This window comes from Carcharhinus amblyrhynchos, chromosome 10, assembly GCF_965287045.1.
Source record: "Carcharhinus amblyrhynchos chromosome 10, sCarAmb.v2.hapA, whole genome shotgun sequence".
Lineage (NCBI taxonomy): Eukaryota > Metazoa > Chordata > Chondrichthyes > Carcharhiniformes > Carcharhinidae > Carcharhinus > Carcharhinus amblyrhynchos.
This window is the reverse complement of record NC_137333.1, coordinates 28,804,880-28,820,196: the sequence shown is the minus strand read 5'-3', so window position 1 is coordinate 28,820,196 and position 15,317 is coordinate 28,804,880. Positions and strand designations below refer to the sequence as shown.

At 42.6% G+C, this 15,317-nt stretch overlaps 1 protein-coding gene across 2 annotated transcripts in view; it reads left to right on the top strand.

Annotated features, from left to right (window-relative positions):
- uggt2 (UDP-glucose glycoprotein glucosyltransferase 2) overlaps nucleotides 1–15,317 on the top strand; it is a 373,478-nt gene that overhangs the window by 274,308 nt on the left and 83,853 nt on the right. For both annotated transcript variants that reach the window (XM_080198156.1, XM_080198157.1), the window contains exons 29-31: nucleotides 2,595–2,753; nucleotides 9,712–9,797; nucleotides 11,166–11,250. In XM_080198156.1, coding sequence (XP_080054282.1) covers nucleotides 2,595–2,753; nucleotides 9,712–9,797; nucleotides 11,166–11,250 — 330 coding nt within the window. The remainder of the gene's footprint in view (nucleotides 1–2,594; nucleotides 2,754–9,711; nucleotides 9,798–11,165; nucleotides 11,251–15,317) is intronic.

Genomic DNA, 15,317 nt, shown 5'->3' with positions numbered 1-15,317 from the left:
CTGTTCTCTACCTTTTACTTCTTTATTGTCTTTATTTTTCTGTCCCCACCACTCTCTCCCCGTATTTTATCTCCCTTCCCTTATCTTTTTCCTTGCCCCTTTGCTTCCCCTTCTCCCCCTTTTTTCAATTTTACCTCTCTCCCATCCACCTTCCTCTCTCACACCTTACCCTCTGATTTCAGCTTCACACCTTTTATTCTGTCTATGTACGGCTATTTGCAAATGTTTCTCTTGTTTTTGTGGCTATGACTCATCTTTCATTCCCTCGCCCCACAATATAAATATCTCCCACCTTCTATGCCTTTTAAACGACAAAGAACATTACGGCACAGGAACAGGCTCCTCAGCCCCCCAAGCCTGCACCGACCATGCTGCCCAACTTAACTAAAATCCCCTACCCTTCCGGGGACCATATCTCTCTAAAACTGCAGCAGGCGATGGTGCAGAGGGACCTCGGGGTCCTTGTGCATGAGTCGCAAAAACCCAGCCTGCAGGTGCAGCAGGTGGTCAGGAAGGCGAATGGGATGCTGGCCTTCATAGTGAGGGGGATTGAATGTAAAAGTAGGGAGGTCTTGCTGCAGCTGTATAGGGCACTGGTGAGGCCGCAGCTGGAGTACTGTGTGCAGTTTTGGTCGCCGTACTTACGCAAGGATATTTTGGCCTTGGAGGGAGTGCAGAGGAGGTTTACTTGGCTGATACTGGAGTTGAGGGGGTTGAGCTATGAGGAGAGGCTGAATAAATTAGGCTTGTACTCGTTAGAGTTTAGAAGAATGAGGGGAGATCTCATTGAGACATATAAGATGATGAATGAGATGGATAGGATCGAGGTGGAGAGACTCTTCCTGCTCAGAAAGGACAGTAGGACTAGGGGGCACAGCCTCAAGATAAAGGGGGGGTGGTTTAGAACGGAGTTGAGGAGGAACTTCTTCACTCAAAGGGTGGTGAATCTCTGGAATTCTCTGCCCGTTGAGGTGGTGGAGGCTGCCTCGCTAAATATATTTAAGACGCGGGTTGATGGGTTTTTGATAAGAGAGGGGATTAAGGGTTATGGGGAGAGGGCGGGAATGTGGAACTGAGCCACGACAGATCAGCCATGATCTTATTGAATGGCGGGGCAGGCTCGAAAGGCTAGATGGCCTACTCCTGCTCCTATTTCTTATGTTCTTATGTTCTTATTCCCATCTCATTCATGTACTTGTTAAGATGCCGCTTAAAAATCACTACCGTATCTGTTTCCACTACCTCCCCCAGCAACGAGCTCCAGTCAGCTGCCATTCTCTGAGTGAAAAATCTGCCTTGTGCATCTCTTTTAAAACTTGCCCCACACACCTTAAGCCTATGCTCCCTAGTAATTGACTCTTGCACCCTGGGAAAAAGCTTCTGACTATCCACTCTGTCCATGCCTCTCATAATTTCGTAGACTTCTATTAGGTCTCCCCTCAACCTCCATCGCTCCAGAATTGAACACTTTCTTCCAAGTGCAGCCTCACTAAGGTTCTATAAAGCATCAACATTACTTGCCAATTTTTAAACTCAGTACCTTGGCCGATGAAGGCAAGTGTGCTACGTTTTCCACCTGCATTGCCACTTTCCGTGACCTGTGTACCTTGTACACCCAGATCCCTTTGCCTATCAATACTCCTAAGAGTTCTGCCATTTACTGTATGTTTAGTTAACTTTGACAAAGGTCATCTGGACTCAAAACATTAACTCTTTTCTGTCCTTACAGATGCTGCCAGACTGCTGAGATTTTCCAGCATTTTCTCTTTTGGTTTCAGATTCCAGCATCCACAGTAATTTGCTTTTAGTCAGTTACATGGTCAGATTGCTGCAGAAGTTATGGACCAAACATGGGCAACGGGGACCAACTGGTAAAAACTGGGTGGCATGGACAAGTTGCACCTAAGAGCCTGTTTCCATGCTGCAAACCTCTATGACTCTCTGTCTAATTAAATATTTGGAAGACAAAAGCTTGTCTTTTATCTGCTGATCCTTGGTACCATCATTGGCACACATTGTCTGCTTTCAAAAGAGGAACGAAGCTAAGCTCCATCTGTCTTATCTTCTCTGACTGCATCTCTACAGCTGAATGCTGCCAGACATTGAGTTTTGCAGGAATCTTACCTCCTTGGCTAAATATTGGGAGGGTTGAAGCCATTTCTTCCATGAATTAGATACATACATCCCAAAGTCTTAAAGTTCTTGTGTTCAGAAATATTTGGAAGCATTATAATGAGACTTTGTGTTAGAAGTTTAGTGATTGCAATGTTTCAAAAAATCACAGATAATGTACTTAAGATACCAGAACTAATGCCTATCTTGGTGAATGCAGCCTTATTAAAGTGTACCATCTTGTGGAGGTGAATTTAATAGAAGTTTACCATTCTGGAGTAGAAAGCCATCTGGGAATGTGGCACAAAATTAATGCTGTTAGTTCAGCTGCCTTTTTTATGTATCACCTGATATTCTATGCATTGCAATGGAACTGATTATCAGCAGGTGCACATAGTGGGCACACAAATCTAATTATCCATCAACCAAGCTGAATTTCTCCTGTCTATATTTAATGTTATTTGTTTTGACTATTCTGCTAGGTTGAAGGAATTGTTTCAGCAGAATACGAACTAGAGTACATAATACTTGAAGGGCACTGTTTTGATGTCACTACTGGCCAACCACCCAGAGGATTACAGTTCACCCTGGGTATGAAACATAATCCTGTTATGGTGGACACTGTTGTGATGGCTAACCTGGTAAGTTGGAGAATTTACAAGTTTTTCTCTAGTAATTTATTCCCACAATATCCACCAACTATGTTCAACTGTGGTATTTGATTTTCAAAGCAACATGAAAATGCCAGAATTAAGTTTCGACTAATCATAAATTTAGCACCCTGATGATACTTGAAAACAAAGTTGGGGACATCATCGGCAACTGCAACAAACCAATGGAAGGATGGGTGGAACACTATTGGTGGAATTTTCCCAAACAAATTCATGGGGAACAATCTTAGCAGCCAATCAGTGTGACAAGCTGGTAAGATCAGGTGAGAAGCGAAAAATCAGATTCATGCCCAGTTTTTCACCTCTTGTGATCTTACCAGACCTAGTTTGCTGGTGAAATTGGCTTGGGCACAAAACTGATTTCAATTTTCATAACATAATATAAATATAAATTTAATACTAACTCCCGGATGGGATGGCCATCAAAGATGGGGGAGCAATCGGCCGGAGCAGTGATCGGGGTGAGATGGCGGGAATGTCAGTGGTGGGAAATGGAATTACTGTGTAAACAGTATACTGAAAATGGGGGCACCTGCACAATGGCACCCCTAGATATCAGCAGTCCATTTCTCAGGTGAACTACAACTCCACATCACCATCCTTCACTGGCAAAAATGATGGTATGGCTCCTGTGTTGCATAGAATGCTGTAAATTCCCATTACTTACCTCACTGAAAGAAACTGGCAAGAAAACCTACTGTTTTCTCATCCATTCAACACTTAGAATTTTTTTGTGGAAGTTTTGCTCTTAGTTTTTGCTTGAAAAATTCCGCCTAGCCGCTGTTGCAGCATCTTCACAAAGTTCTCTGTGTCTGGTAAAAGTAGAACGTAAAATTATGCAATTTGGTAGGAAGAACATGGAGAGACGAAGGATACAAGGTTACATGGGGGGGTAGGATTAGTTAGTTTGCAAATGACACAAAGCTTGAGTGCCTTGCACTACAAGAAGATATAAATGGGAAGGTGAAATGGACAGATTAGTGGCAGAGGGAATTTAACACTGAACCGTGTGAGGTGATACACTTTGGAAGGAATAATTTGACATGGAACTATTCAATGAACAGCATGACACTAGGAAGTTCTGTGGAACAAAGGGACCTTGGCATGTTTGTCTATAGATCTCTAAAAACAGAACGAAATGTTAGTAAGATGAAACGCATAAGGGGCACTTGCCTTTGTCAATTGAGGCATAGATTACAAAAGCAGGGAACTCATGTTGGATTGGTGTAGAATTTTGGTGAGCCCATAGTAGAGTATCTTGTGCCATTCTGGTTACCATATTATAAGAAGGGTGTGATTGCACTGGAGGAGGTGCAGAGGAGATTCATCAGGATGCTGCCTGGGATGGAACATTTAAGTTATGAAGAGAGGTTGGATTGGCTTGGGTTTTTCATTGGATCAGAAAAGACTGAAGGGGTGACCAGATCAAGGCATACAAGGATATGAGGGGCACAGACATGGTGGATAGGGAGCTGCCGTTCCCCTTAGTTGAAGGGTCAGTAACAGGGAACATAAGTTCCAGGTGAGCAGCAGATGGTTTGGGGGAAAATGAGGAAAAATGTTTTTACCCAGAGGGTACTGACGGTCTGAAATGTGCTGCCTGGGAAGGTGATAGAGGCAAGTAGCTCGTATCCTTTAAAAAATACCTGGATGAGTACTTGGCATGCCATAACTTTCAAGGCTATGGACCAAGTGCTGGTAAATGGGATTAGGTGAGAGGTCTGGTGTTTTCATGTGTCAGCGCAGACTTTGTGGGCTGAAGGGCTTCGTCTGCACTGTATGACTCTATGAATTCTGAAAGGGGTGTATACGTACATAATTTATTGAAGGTGCCAGGACAGGTTGAGGGCACAGTCAACAAAGCATACAATACCTTAGGTTTTATCAATAGAATCAGAGTACAAAAGGAAGGCAGTTATCCTTGACTTATATAAAACACTTGTTCTCCTCAACTGATGAATTTCTCCCACTTCTGGCCACCAGAAAGGGAGTAGAAAAGATTCCTGAGTCCAGCCATGAGGAATTTCACTTACATAGATTAATTGGAGAAGTTGAAACTGTTTTTGTTAGAGAAGAGAAAGTTGAGGAGATTTCATACAGGTGTTCAAAATCATGAGGTGTATAGAGAGGAACTGTCCCATTGGTGGAAGGATTGAGAACAAGAGGATACAGATTAAAGATAATTGGCGAAATAAGCAATAGTGATGGAAACATTTTTTCAGAGTGAGTGGTAAGGATCAGGAGTGCACTGCCTGTGAGTGTGGTGGAGGCAGGTTCAGTTGCGGCATTCAACGTGGCTTTGGATTGTTATCTGAAAGGGAAGAATGTGGTCGGTTGGCCTTCATAGCGAGTGGATTTGAGTACAGGAATAGGGATGTTTTACTGTAATTGATGCATTGTGCTTGGGTGATGTTCGGGGCTGACCTGTGAGTGCGGCTGATGAATCTGGTGTTGACGCACATCCTGACAGCTTGGGCATACATGTCAAATCGAGGGCAGCGGTCTTCTGGAGGAGGTCTACAGATAGGACAACAGGCATACGAGAGCATACAGGCATACAATAGGACTACAGATCACGAACCCACTCAAGTCAACCTATAACACAAACTATGCTGAGAGACTTTGCCGTCGCACCTCTCTCACACTCCTCAACCACCTCATACACCAGCTCTACAGCAAATGCTGCAATCTGGAAACCAAGATAGAATCCATATTCTCAACTTGTGCTCAGGACGCAGACCAGCTGTGAAACTCTGCCAAGCAGGCGAGACAAAGGAACTATGCCGTCTACATGCACATCGAAAACAGGAAACTTGAGAAACTCGGCATCAGCACCAGCAGCAACCGAGCTTCCTCCAGTACCACAGTAGAAAACAGTACCACTGCAGGGAAGTACATTGTTAACATGTCGGACTACACACTTCAACCAGATGAAATTGAAGTTCTCAGCTGAGGGCTCAATTTCTGCCCCACCACCAGAATGGATCCCATCAGTCTCTCAGCGGACACAGAGGAATTCATCAGGCGAATGAAGCTGCAGGTGCTCTTCCACAAACCTAAAGAGACCAGTAGCGAACACAATGAGACAGCCAGTGAACTGGAACAGCCGACAGAGAGATCCGCAGTGCAGCAACCGAAGAGGAAAGAGTCCAATTGGACTCCTCCAGAAGGCTGCTGCCCTCGACTTGACATGTATGCCCAAGCTGTCAGGAGGTGCATCAACATCAGATTCATCAGCCGCACTCACAAGACTGCCCTGAACATCACCCAAGGACAATGCAATGCCATCTGCGCTCTCAAGACCAATTGCAGTATGGTCATCGAACCAGCAGACAAAAGGAGGAGCCATCATTACTGAACAGATTACTGCAAAGAAGTCTACCAACAACTGAACAATGAGGAACACTACGGACAGTTACCCACAAATCCAACCAAAGAAAACACCTGTCAACTCAACAGACTGATCAAGACCTTTGATCCGGGCCTTCAGAGAACCCTCCATGCTCTCCTCCCACATACTCCCAGTGCTGGAGATCTCCACTGCCTCTCGAAGATTCACAAGGCAAACACACCCGGCTGTCCCATCGTATCAGGAAATGGGACCCTGTGCAAGAACCTCTCCAGCTACGTCGAGGGCATCCTGAAACCCATTGTACAAAGAACCCCCAGCTTTTGTCGCGACACTATGGACATCTTACAGAAACTCAGCACACGTGGAACAGTTGAACCAGGAGCACTCCTTGTCACAATGGATGTCTCAGCACTCTACACCAACATCCCTCATGACGATGGCATTGCTGTAACTGCCTCAGTACTCAACGCTGACAACTGCAAGTTTCCAGATGCAATTTTACAACTCATCCGCTTCATCCTGGACCACAATGTCTTCATCTTCAACAATCAGTTCTTCAGCCAGACACACGGAACAGCCATGGGGACCAAATTCACACCCCAATATGCCAACATCTTCATGCACAGGTTCGAACAAGACCTCGTCACCGTACAGGACCTTCAACCAATGCTAGGCACTAGATACATTGATGACACTTTCTTCCTTTGGACTCATGGTGAACAATCACTGAAACAATTATATGATTGCATCAACTAGTTCCATCCCACCATCAGAGTATGGATTACTCTCCGGAATCGGTTGCATTCTTGGACACATGCATCTCCATTAAGGACAGCCACCTCAGCACTTCACTGTACCGCAAGCCCACGGATAACCTCACGATGCTCCACTTCTCCAGCTTCCACCCTAAACACGTTAAAGAAGCCATCCCCTATGGACAAGCCCTCTGTATACGCAGGATCTGCTCAGATGAGGAGATTGCAACATACACCTCCAGACGCTGAAAATGCTTTCATATATGGCGCTTGACTCATCGATCAATAGTTCCGACACGTCACAGCGAAAAACTGCACTGACCTTCTCAGAAGACAAACACGGGATACAGCGGACAGAGTACCCATCATCGTCCAGTACTTGCCTGGAGCAGAGAAACTACAAGATCTTCTCCGGAGCGTTCAACAGGTCACTGATGAAGACGAACATCTCGCCAAGGCCATCCCCACACTCCCACTTCTTGCCTTCAAACAACTGCATAAGCTCAAACAGACCATTGTCCGCAGCAAACTACCCAGCCTTCACGAGAACAGTGACCACGACACCACACAACCCTGCCACAGCAATCTCTGCAAGACATACCGGATAATCAACACGGATGCCATCACCTCACGTGAGAACACCATCCATCAGGTACACGGTACGTACTCTTGCAACTCAGCCAGTGTTGTCCACCTGATACACTGCAGGAAAGGATGTCCTGAGGCATGGTGCATTAGGGAGACCATGCAGACACTACGATAACGGATGAATGAACACCACTCGACAACCACCAGGCAAAAGTGTTGGGGAACACTTCAGCTGTCATGGGCATTCGGCCTCTGATCTTCGGGTAAGCATGCTCCAAGGCGGCCTTCACGACACATGACAACACAGAGTCGCTGAGCAGAGACTGATAGCCAAGTTCCACACACATGAGCATGGTCTCAACCGGGATCTTGGGTTCATGTCGCACTATCTGTAACCCCCATGACTTGCCTGGGCTTGTAAAATCTCACTAACTGCCCTTTCTGGAGACAATACACATCTCTTTAACTTGTGCTTAATGCTCTCTCCACTCACATTGTCTGTGTCTTTCAGATCTGTGATCTTTAAGACTCTCATTCCAATTTTGTAAATTGAGTTTGTGTCTTTATGTGCCTTGTTTGTGAACAGAACTCTCACTCACCTGATGAAGGAGCAGCACTCCGAAAGCTAGTGGCTTTTGCTACCAAATAAATCTGTTGGACTTTAACCTGGTGTTGTGAGACTTCTTACTGGGTTTACTGCAATTATACAGGGCATCGGTGAAGCTACACCAGACATACAGTCTGCAATTTTAGTCTCCTGATCTGAGGAATCCAGCAAAGGTTCACCAGGCTAATTCCTGGGATGGCAGTTCTGCCATATGAGGAGAGACTGCATCAGTTAGGATTACGTTCATTGGAGTTGAATGTGAGATGATTTTGGTAGATCAGATCAGAGCACAACTTATTCAGGGACAGAATGGTGAAGAAGGCACTTGGCATGCTTGGTTTCATTGGTCAGAACATTGAATACAGGAATTGGGATGTTTTGTTATATCAGACTTGGTAAGGCCACACTTGGAATACCATGTACAGTTCTGGTCACCCTATTATAGAAATGAATATTAAATTAGAAAGAATCTAAAAAGAATTTACTAGGTTGCTACCAGAATTTGATGTTTTGAGTTATAAGGACAGGAACGTTTTTTTCCCTGGCTTAGGGGTGATCTTATAGAGACCTATAAAATTATGGTAAGGTAACTAGTCAACATCTTTTCCCAAAGGTAAGGGAGTCTAAAATTAGAGGGCATTGGTTTAAGGTGAGAGGGGAGTGATACAAAAGGGTCCAGAGGGGTAATTGTTTCACAGTGAGTGTCTGGAATGAGCTGCCAGGAGGTAGTTATCAAGTTGGATACAATTTTGTCTTCTATAAAGCACGGAGACAGTTACATGGATAAGATTGGTTTCGAGGGATATGGGCAAAGTGTTAAAATTGGAACTAGCTTAATGGTAAAAACTGGGTGACATGGACAAATTGGGCTGAAGGCCTGTTTTCATGCTGTCAACATCTATGACTTTATAAGTGTAATATTTCTTTATTTACAAAACCCCTAACTAAACCCAAGATGAATGTGACTCATTTATACAAAAGAAAGACTGTTGGAATCTGACACATACACAGACACGATTGCTTTTACAGTTTCTTTACTCCCAATAACTTTCCCAGCTTCATTTTGTGTCCTTGATTAGCTCTGGCTACTGCACGGCCTCCGACCAAACCCCTGCCAGCACCATCATCAGCTCCTCACCTTTTCTGCTGGCGCTTCTGTTGCTGGATACTGCTCTTTGAAACTACTTCTTCTTTCACCACGTTAATGACTTCATTGGGGATGTGGAGATATTTAATGGCTTCAGTTGTTTGATAGTTAACTGCCACTCAGTTATCTGGGTCAGCTTCTTATTGACCTTTTAACTAGACTACTGAACTTACAAAGGTGAAAAAACATCATATTTCAAGATAACGGCATAGTTGTAGACTGTTATAAAATAATGTCCCCAATTTGTTTTGTGCTATGATGAAGGAGATTCTCCTGTGAGTATCCACTTATTAAAACGTGTGTATTTTTTCATTTTTTAATCCTGGCTTTGTAAATCAGACAGGTGTAAGTCATCAAATATATTACAAAGTATTGAAGAACATGGTAAAAACACTGATTTTGCAGTCCATATGAAGAAACAGATTCTGTTTTTCTGATAAGTTGAGAAATTTTGTTAACACTGATTTTCACTTTTGAAGGGTTATTTCCAGCTAAAAGCAAATCCAGGAGCTTGGTTGCTTCGCTTGCGAAAAGGAAGGTCTAGCGATATCTACCAGATATTTACGTAAGTAGAACGTGATATTACTTGATTTATTTCAAGCTGGTATACTACCTAATTTGTTCCACACTCCTCCTGTTTCCCTATTGTGCTGTGAAATAGTTATTCAATTCCCTTTTGAAAGTCATTATTCAATATGCTTTGACCAACTTCCCAGGCAATACATTCCAAATCATTATTGCTCTGTGTAAAAGCAGTTTCCTCACATCATCTTTAATTATTTTACCAATAGCATTATGTATTTGTCTTCTAGTTTTCTGTTTTGTCGTAATTTCTCTAGCAAAGCTCTTCATGATTTTGAACTTTATTTCTGCTTTATCTTTTCTGCTATGAATACATTCCCAGCTTTTCTCCACATCTGTACCCCTGGAGCCATTCTACTAAATCTATCCAAGCCTTGACATGCCTCCTATAGCTTGGCATTCAGAATTGTCCACAATTGTTGTGCAGCACATGGCGCACTTGTTAGCACTGCTGCCTCACTGCGCCAGGGACCTAGTTTCAATAACGGCCTTGAGTGACTGTCTATATGGAGTTCACACATTCTCATGTGTCTGCATGGATTTTCTCTGAGTGTTCCAGTTTTCTCCCACAGTCCAAAGATATGCAGGTTAGGTTGATTGGCCATTCTAAATTACTCCTTAATGTCAGGGAGATTAGCAGGGTAAATACATGGGGTTATGAGGATAGGGCCTGGGTGGGATTGTTGTAGATATAGGCTCAATGGGATGAAATACTAACATAGTCCTTCTACTCTGTATGGATTCTGTAATTTGTCTATAATTCTAAAATATTACAGCTAAGGCCTAACCATAAACTCTTTGTGACTGTCAGTAACAGGTAAAACACTGCTTGCAAAACTCAAAATGTTGTGTCCAATTTGTGATGTGATTTCACAGTTGGACAACACCTGCTAAATAACCCTGATTGTGCTAAGAATTACATGGAGAACCGGTTTAAGATTTTCAGTTGCATTTTCAGTATGGCTTGCACATGCATGCTAGAAACCTCATACACTCACACAGGTCTCTCTTTGCAGAAGTGTCCACATTTTGTACATTTTTCAACTAAATAAGCACTTGGGAAATAGTCACTCCCAGATTAATTTATGCAGGGCCATGGTGTGATCAGAGCTGACCTGCCTTTCAACAGCATTTAACCCCTTTCTACCTTCCTTTAGTTCTGAAGAAGTCATATTAAACTCAAAACATTAAAACTGTTTCCCTCTCCACAGATACTGGCAGACATGCTGACTATTTTCAGCACTTTGTTTTTAATTCAGATTTGTAGTTTGTGCAGTATTTTGCATTTATTTCAGATTTTGTTCCAAACAGTTTAATATTATTTATCAAAGACTTCATGTTTCCTTTGCAGACATGAAGGTGCAGATTCCACTGATGATACAGATGATCTTTTTGTAGAAGTGAACAGCTTCAAAAGCAAAATCCTCAAAGTTCAGGTGTGTAAATACAATTGTGAATCTGTCCAAAAGTAATTCCTCAAAAGTGGGCTGGAGCTTTATTTGTGAAAGAATAATCAATATTAGATTTGACTTTTTTAATGCATTCATGGATGTCACAAGCAGTGCCAGCATTTATTGCCCATCCCTAATGGCCCTTGAACTAACTGACTTGCTGGGAAATTTCAGAGGGCATTTAAGAGTCAGCCACATTGATTGTGGATCTGGAGTCAAATGTAAACCAGAGTAGGGATGACAAAACCCCTTCCCTAAACAACATTAGCAAACCAGACGGGTTTTTACAACAATCAATGGTTTCATGGTCATCCTAAGACTTTTAATTCCAGATTTCTACATTACTGCAGTAAGGAGATGATATCTTTTTCATTCCTAAGCTTATCATTGAATTAAGCTTAGGAATGAAAAAGGACAGCCTCATTGCAAGGTGTTTGTTGTAGATCCCCAGTTAGTAAGCAGGAAATTGAGAAGCAAATATGTGCACAATTCGCAGAGGTATGTAAAAATAACAATATGGTAATTATAGTAGGGGATTTCAACTTTCCTAACATTAATTGGGATAGATAGATTAAGGGCTTGGATGGAGTGGAATTTTTGAAATGTATACAGAAGAACTTTGCAGTGGGTCCAACAAGGGAAGGATTTAATTCTGTGAAGTGAAGCCAAACAGGTAGTTGAGGGTGGGGGTGGGGGTGGGGGGAGGGGGAGTACTTTGGTGATAGTGATCAAAACATCATACAATTTGAGCTTGTTATGGACAATGAAATAGACCAATTGTTAAAAAGATTTTGGATTGGGGAAGAGCAGATTTTAGTAAAATAAGGCATGATCTGGCCAAGGTAGACTGGGAACAGCTACTGATGGGGAAATCTACAGAAGATTGGCCGGGTGGGGGGGTTCAAAAAGGAAATGGGAAGGATAAAAGCCCAGCATGTTCTCTCTAGGGTGATAGCAAGGAGTAACAAGGAGAGAATAAGGGATGGCGAGAGATATTCAGTATACAATGACAAGGAAAGAAAGACTTTTAACGGTTACAAGGGGAGCAAATCAGAGGCATTAGTGAAGTAGAGAAAGTGCAGGGTGGAGCTTAAGAAAATAATTAGGAAGGCAAAGGGGATATGAGAAAGCTGTGGCTGGTAAAAGTAAAGAAAATCCCAAGATATCCTTTCTATAAGGAAATCAATGGGAAGAGGATAACCAGGGAAATCTGTGGGTGGAGCCAGAGGACAGTGGTAGAGTTTTGAATCAATACTTCACACCCATCTTCACCCAAGAAAATGAGGAAAAATGTATGGAATTCAGGGGCAGAGATTGAGAGGTTTTTGAGCAAATTAATGTAGGAAGGAAGAGGTACCAGAGACTTAAGTGGATAAATCTCCAGGACTGAATGAATTGTGTCCCAGGCTGTTGTGGGAGGCAAGGGAGGAGATTGCAGGGATTTTGACCCAAATGTTCAATTTCTCTCTGGCCATGGAGGTGGTCACAGTAAGAAGTCTCACAACACCAGGTTAAAGTCCAACAGGTTTATTTGGTAGCAAAAGTCAGTAGCTTTCGGGTCTCTGACCCTTCGTCAGGTGAGTGGAGAGTTCTGGTAATAGAACATAGAACATAACAGCGCAGAACAGGCCCTTCGGCCCACGATGTTGCGCCAACCAGTTAAAAAACAATGACCCACTAACCTAAACCAATCCCTTTTCGTCCATAAACCTATCCACGGATCTCTTAAATGCCCCCAAACTAGGTGCAAAAAAAAACAGGGGATGTAAAGACATACTCAGTTTACAGAATACTGATTAGAATGTGAGTTCTTACAGCGAATCAAGTCTTAAAGGTGCAGACAATGTGAGTGGACATAGCATTAAGCATTGGTTAAAGAGATGTGTATTGACTCCAGATAGGACAGTAAGTGAGATGTTGCAAGCCCAGCCAAGTCATGGGGGTTACAAATAGTGTGACATGAACCCAAGATCCCAGTTGAGGCCTTTGTATGTGCAGAATTTGGTTTTCAGTTTTTGCTCAGTGACTTTGTGCTGTCATGTGATGAGATAGTCAAGTTTCACACACGTGATTGGTAAATTTGCAGATCACGCAAAGATTGGCCAGGTAGTTAACAGTGAGGCTGAATATCTTGGACTGCAAGATGATACTGACAGGCTGGTCAAATGGGTAGATAAGTGACAGATGGAATTTAACTCTGAAAAGTGTAAGGAAGGAATAATTTGACAAGGAATAATTCAGTGACCAGCATGACACTAGGAAGTTCTGTGGAACAAAGGGACCTTGCCATGTTTGCCAATAGATCTCTGAAGGCAGAACAACATGTTAGTAGGATGGTGAAGGTGGCATGAGACACTTGCCTTTATCAATTAAGATATTGTTTTACAAAAGCAGGCTAATCATGTGGAGTTCTATAGAATTTTAATGAGGTCACAGCTGGAGTACTGTGTGCTGGAGTGGGTCAAATCGCAAACAATGAGACAGAGTACAGGAATAAGATAGAGAATCAGGTGTGGCAACAATAATCTCTCCAGATTACCAAACAACCTGTCCTGGTCTCCCCGTGCTGACCCTAGTTAAAATCCACCAACTTTCTTAGGAAACTAAGACGATTTGGCAAATCAGCTACAACTCTCATCAACTTTTACAGATGCATAGGAAGCATTCTCTCTTCTATCATAGCTTGGTGTGGCTTGTGCTCTGACCAAGACTGCAAAGAGCTTCAAAAAAAAAGCCATGAATGCAGCCCAATCCATCACACAAACCAACCTCCCATGCATTGACTCTGTCTACACTTCACGCTGCTCAGCAAAGCAGCCAGCATAATTAAAGACCCCACACATTCTCTCTTCCACCTTCTTTCATTGGGAAAAAGATACAAAAATCTGAGATCATGTACCAGTTGACTCAAGAACAGGTTCTTCCCTACTGCTGTCAGACTTTTGAATGGACTTACCTTGCGTTAAGTTCTTTACACCCTAGCTATGAATGTAACACTACATTCTGCACCCATTTCCTTCTCTATAAAATGATATGCTTTGTCTGTATAGTGCACAAGAAACAATACTTTTCACTGTTAATACATGTGACAATAATAAATCAAATCATCGTTTTGATTGCTACATTATAGGAAGGATGTGATTGCACTCTTTGAAAAGGAACTCTTCAAAATGCAGCTAATGAAAATACAGCAAAACTTACTCCAACTTATCAAAGAAAGTGTTTAACAAAGAAACATCATTGCTCCAAACTTGGGGCCTCACTGAGCCACTGCAAGCTCCCCACAATTCTACATAGTTCCATTTTATAGTGAATCAGCTGGTCAGCTGACTATTACATCACTCTGTTACTGGTTCTATGTTTTACTGGGTCAGCTGACCCTTACATCTTGTTCCCGTTGGTCACATTACATCTAAAGTTGTCACCGGTCACATTCTAACAAATTCCCTTTGACTTTATTCTCCCCCAAGTAAAGACAACGATCCACCAGTGTTCTTAGCAACTTTCCAGTACCTGCACCCCTTTTTGTAAAAGGGGATACATGTAGATTAACACCGACCCAGTTAAGTTTGGAAACTTCCTTGTTATCCAGCATTTGCTTAATGCTGGCCAAATAAATTCTTAATCTTTTCTCTGTTACACTTTTTGTTGTGAACATTGCCCACATAACACTTTCTTACTAAATGTGCCCATAAAATATAATTCTGTTAATGTGCCTGACAAATATATCTCCATATCCAACGACTCCACTAACACTTCAGCTTCTATTTTCTTTGCTTCCCAGGCTACGGGACAACATTTTCCTTCCTTACCCACCAAGGATATTATGAATCCAGTACCGTTTGAATGTCCATCTGGTAGATTGGTGTGTGAAGCATCACTAAACACAACCAATTTCATATCTTCTGGTTCTCAGTGCTGGGAATTTAATTACACACTCCTCTAATTTCAACTTTTAAATGTCTTATTAGCTTGTAAGATTTGACTGTGGCGAGCTTCAACATATTACTGAGTTCTAGGACATTATAGCTCCCATCTGCATCATCAATTTT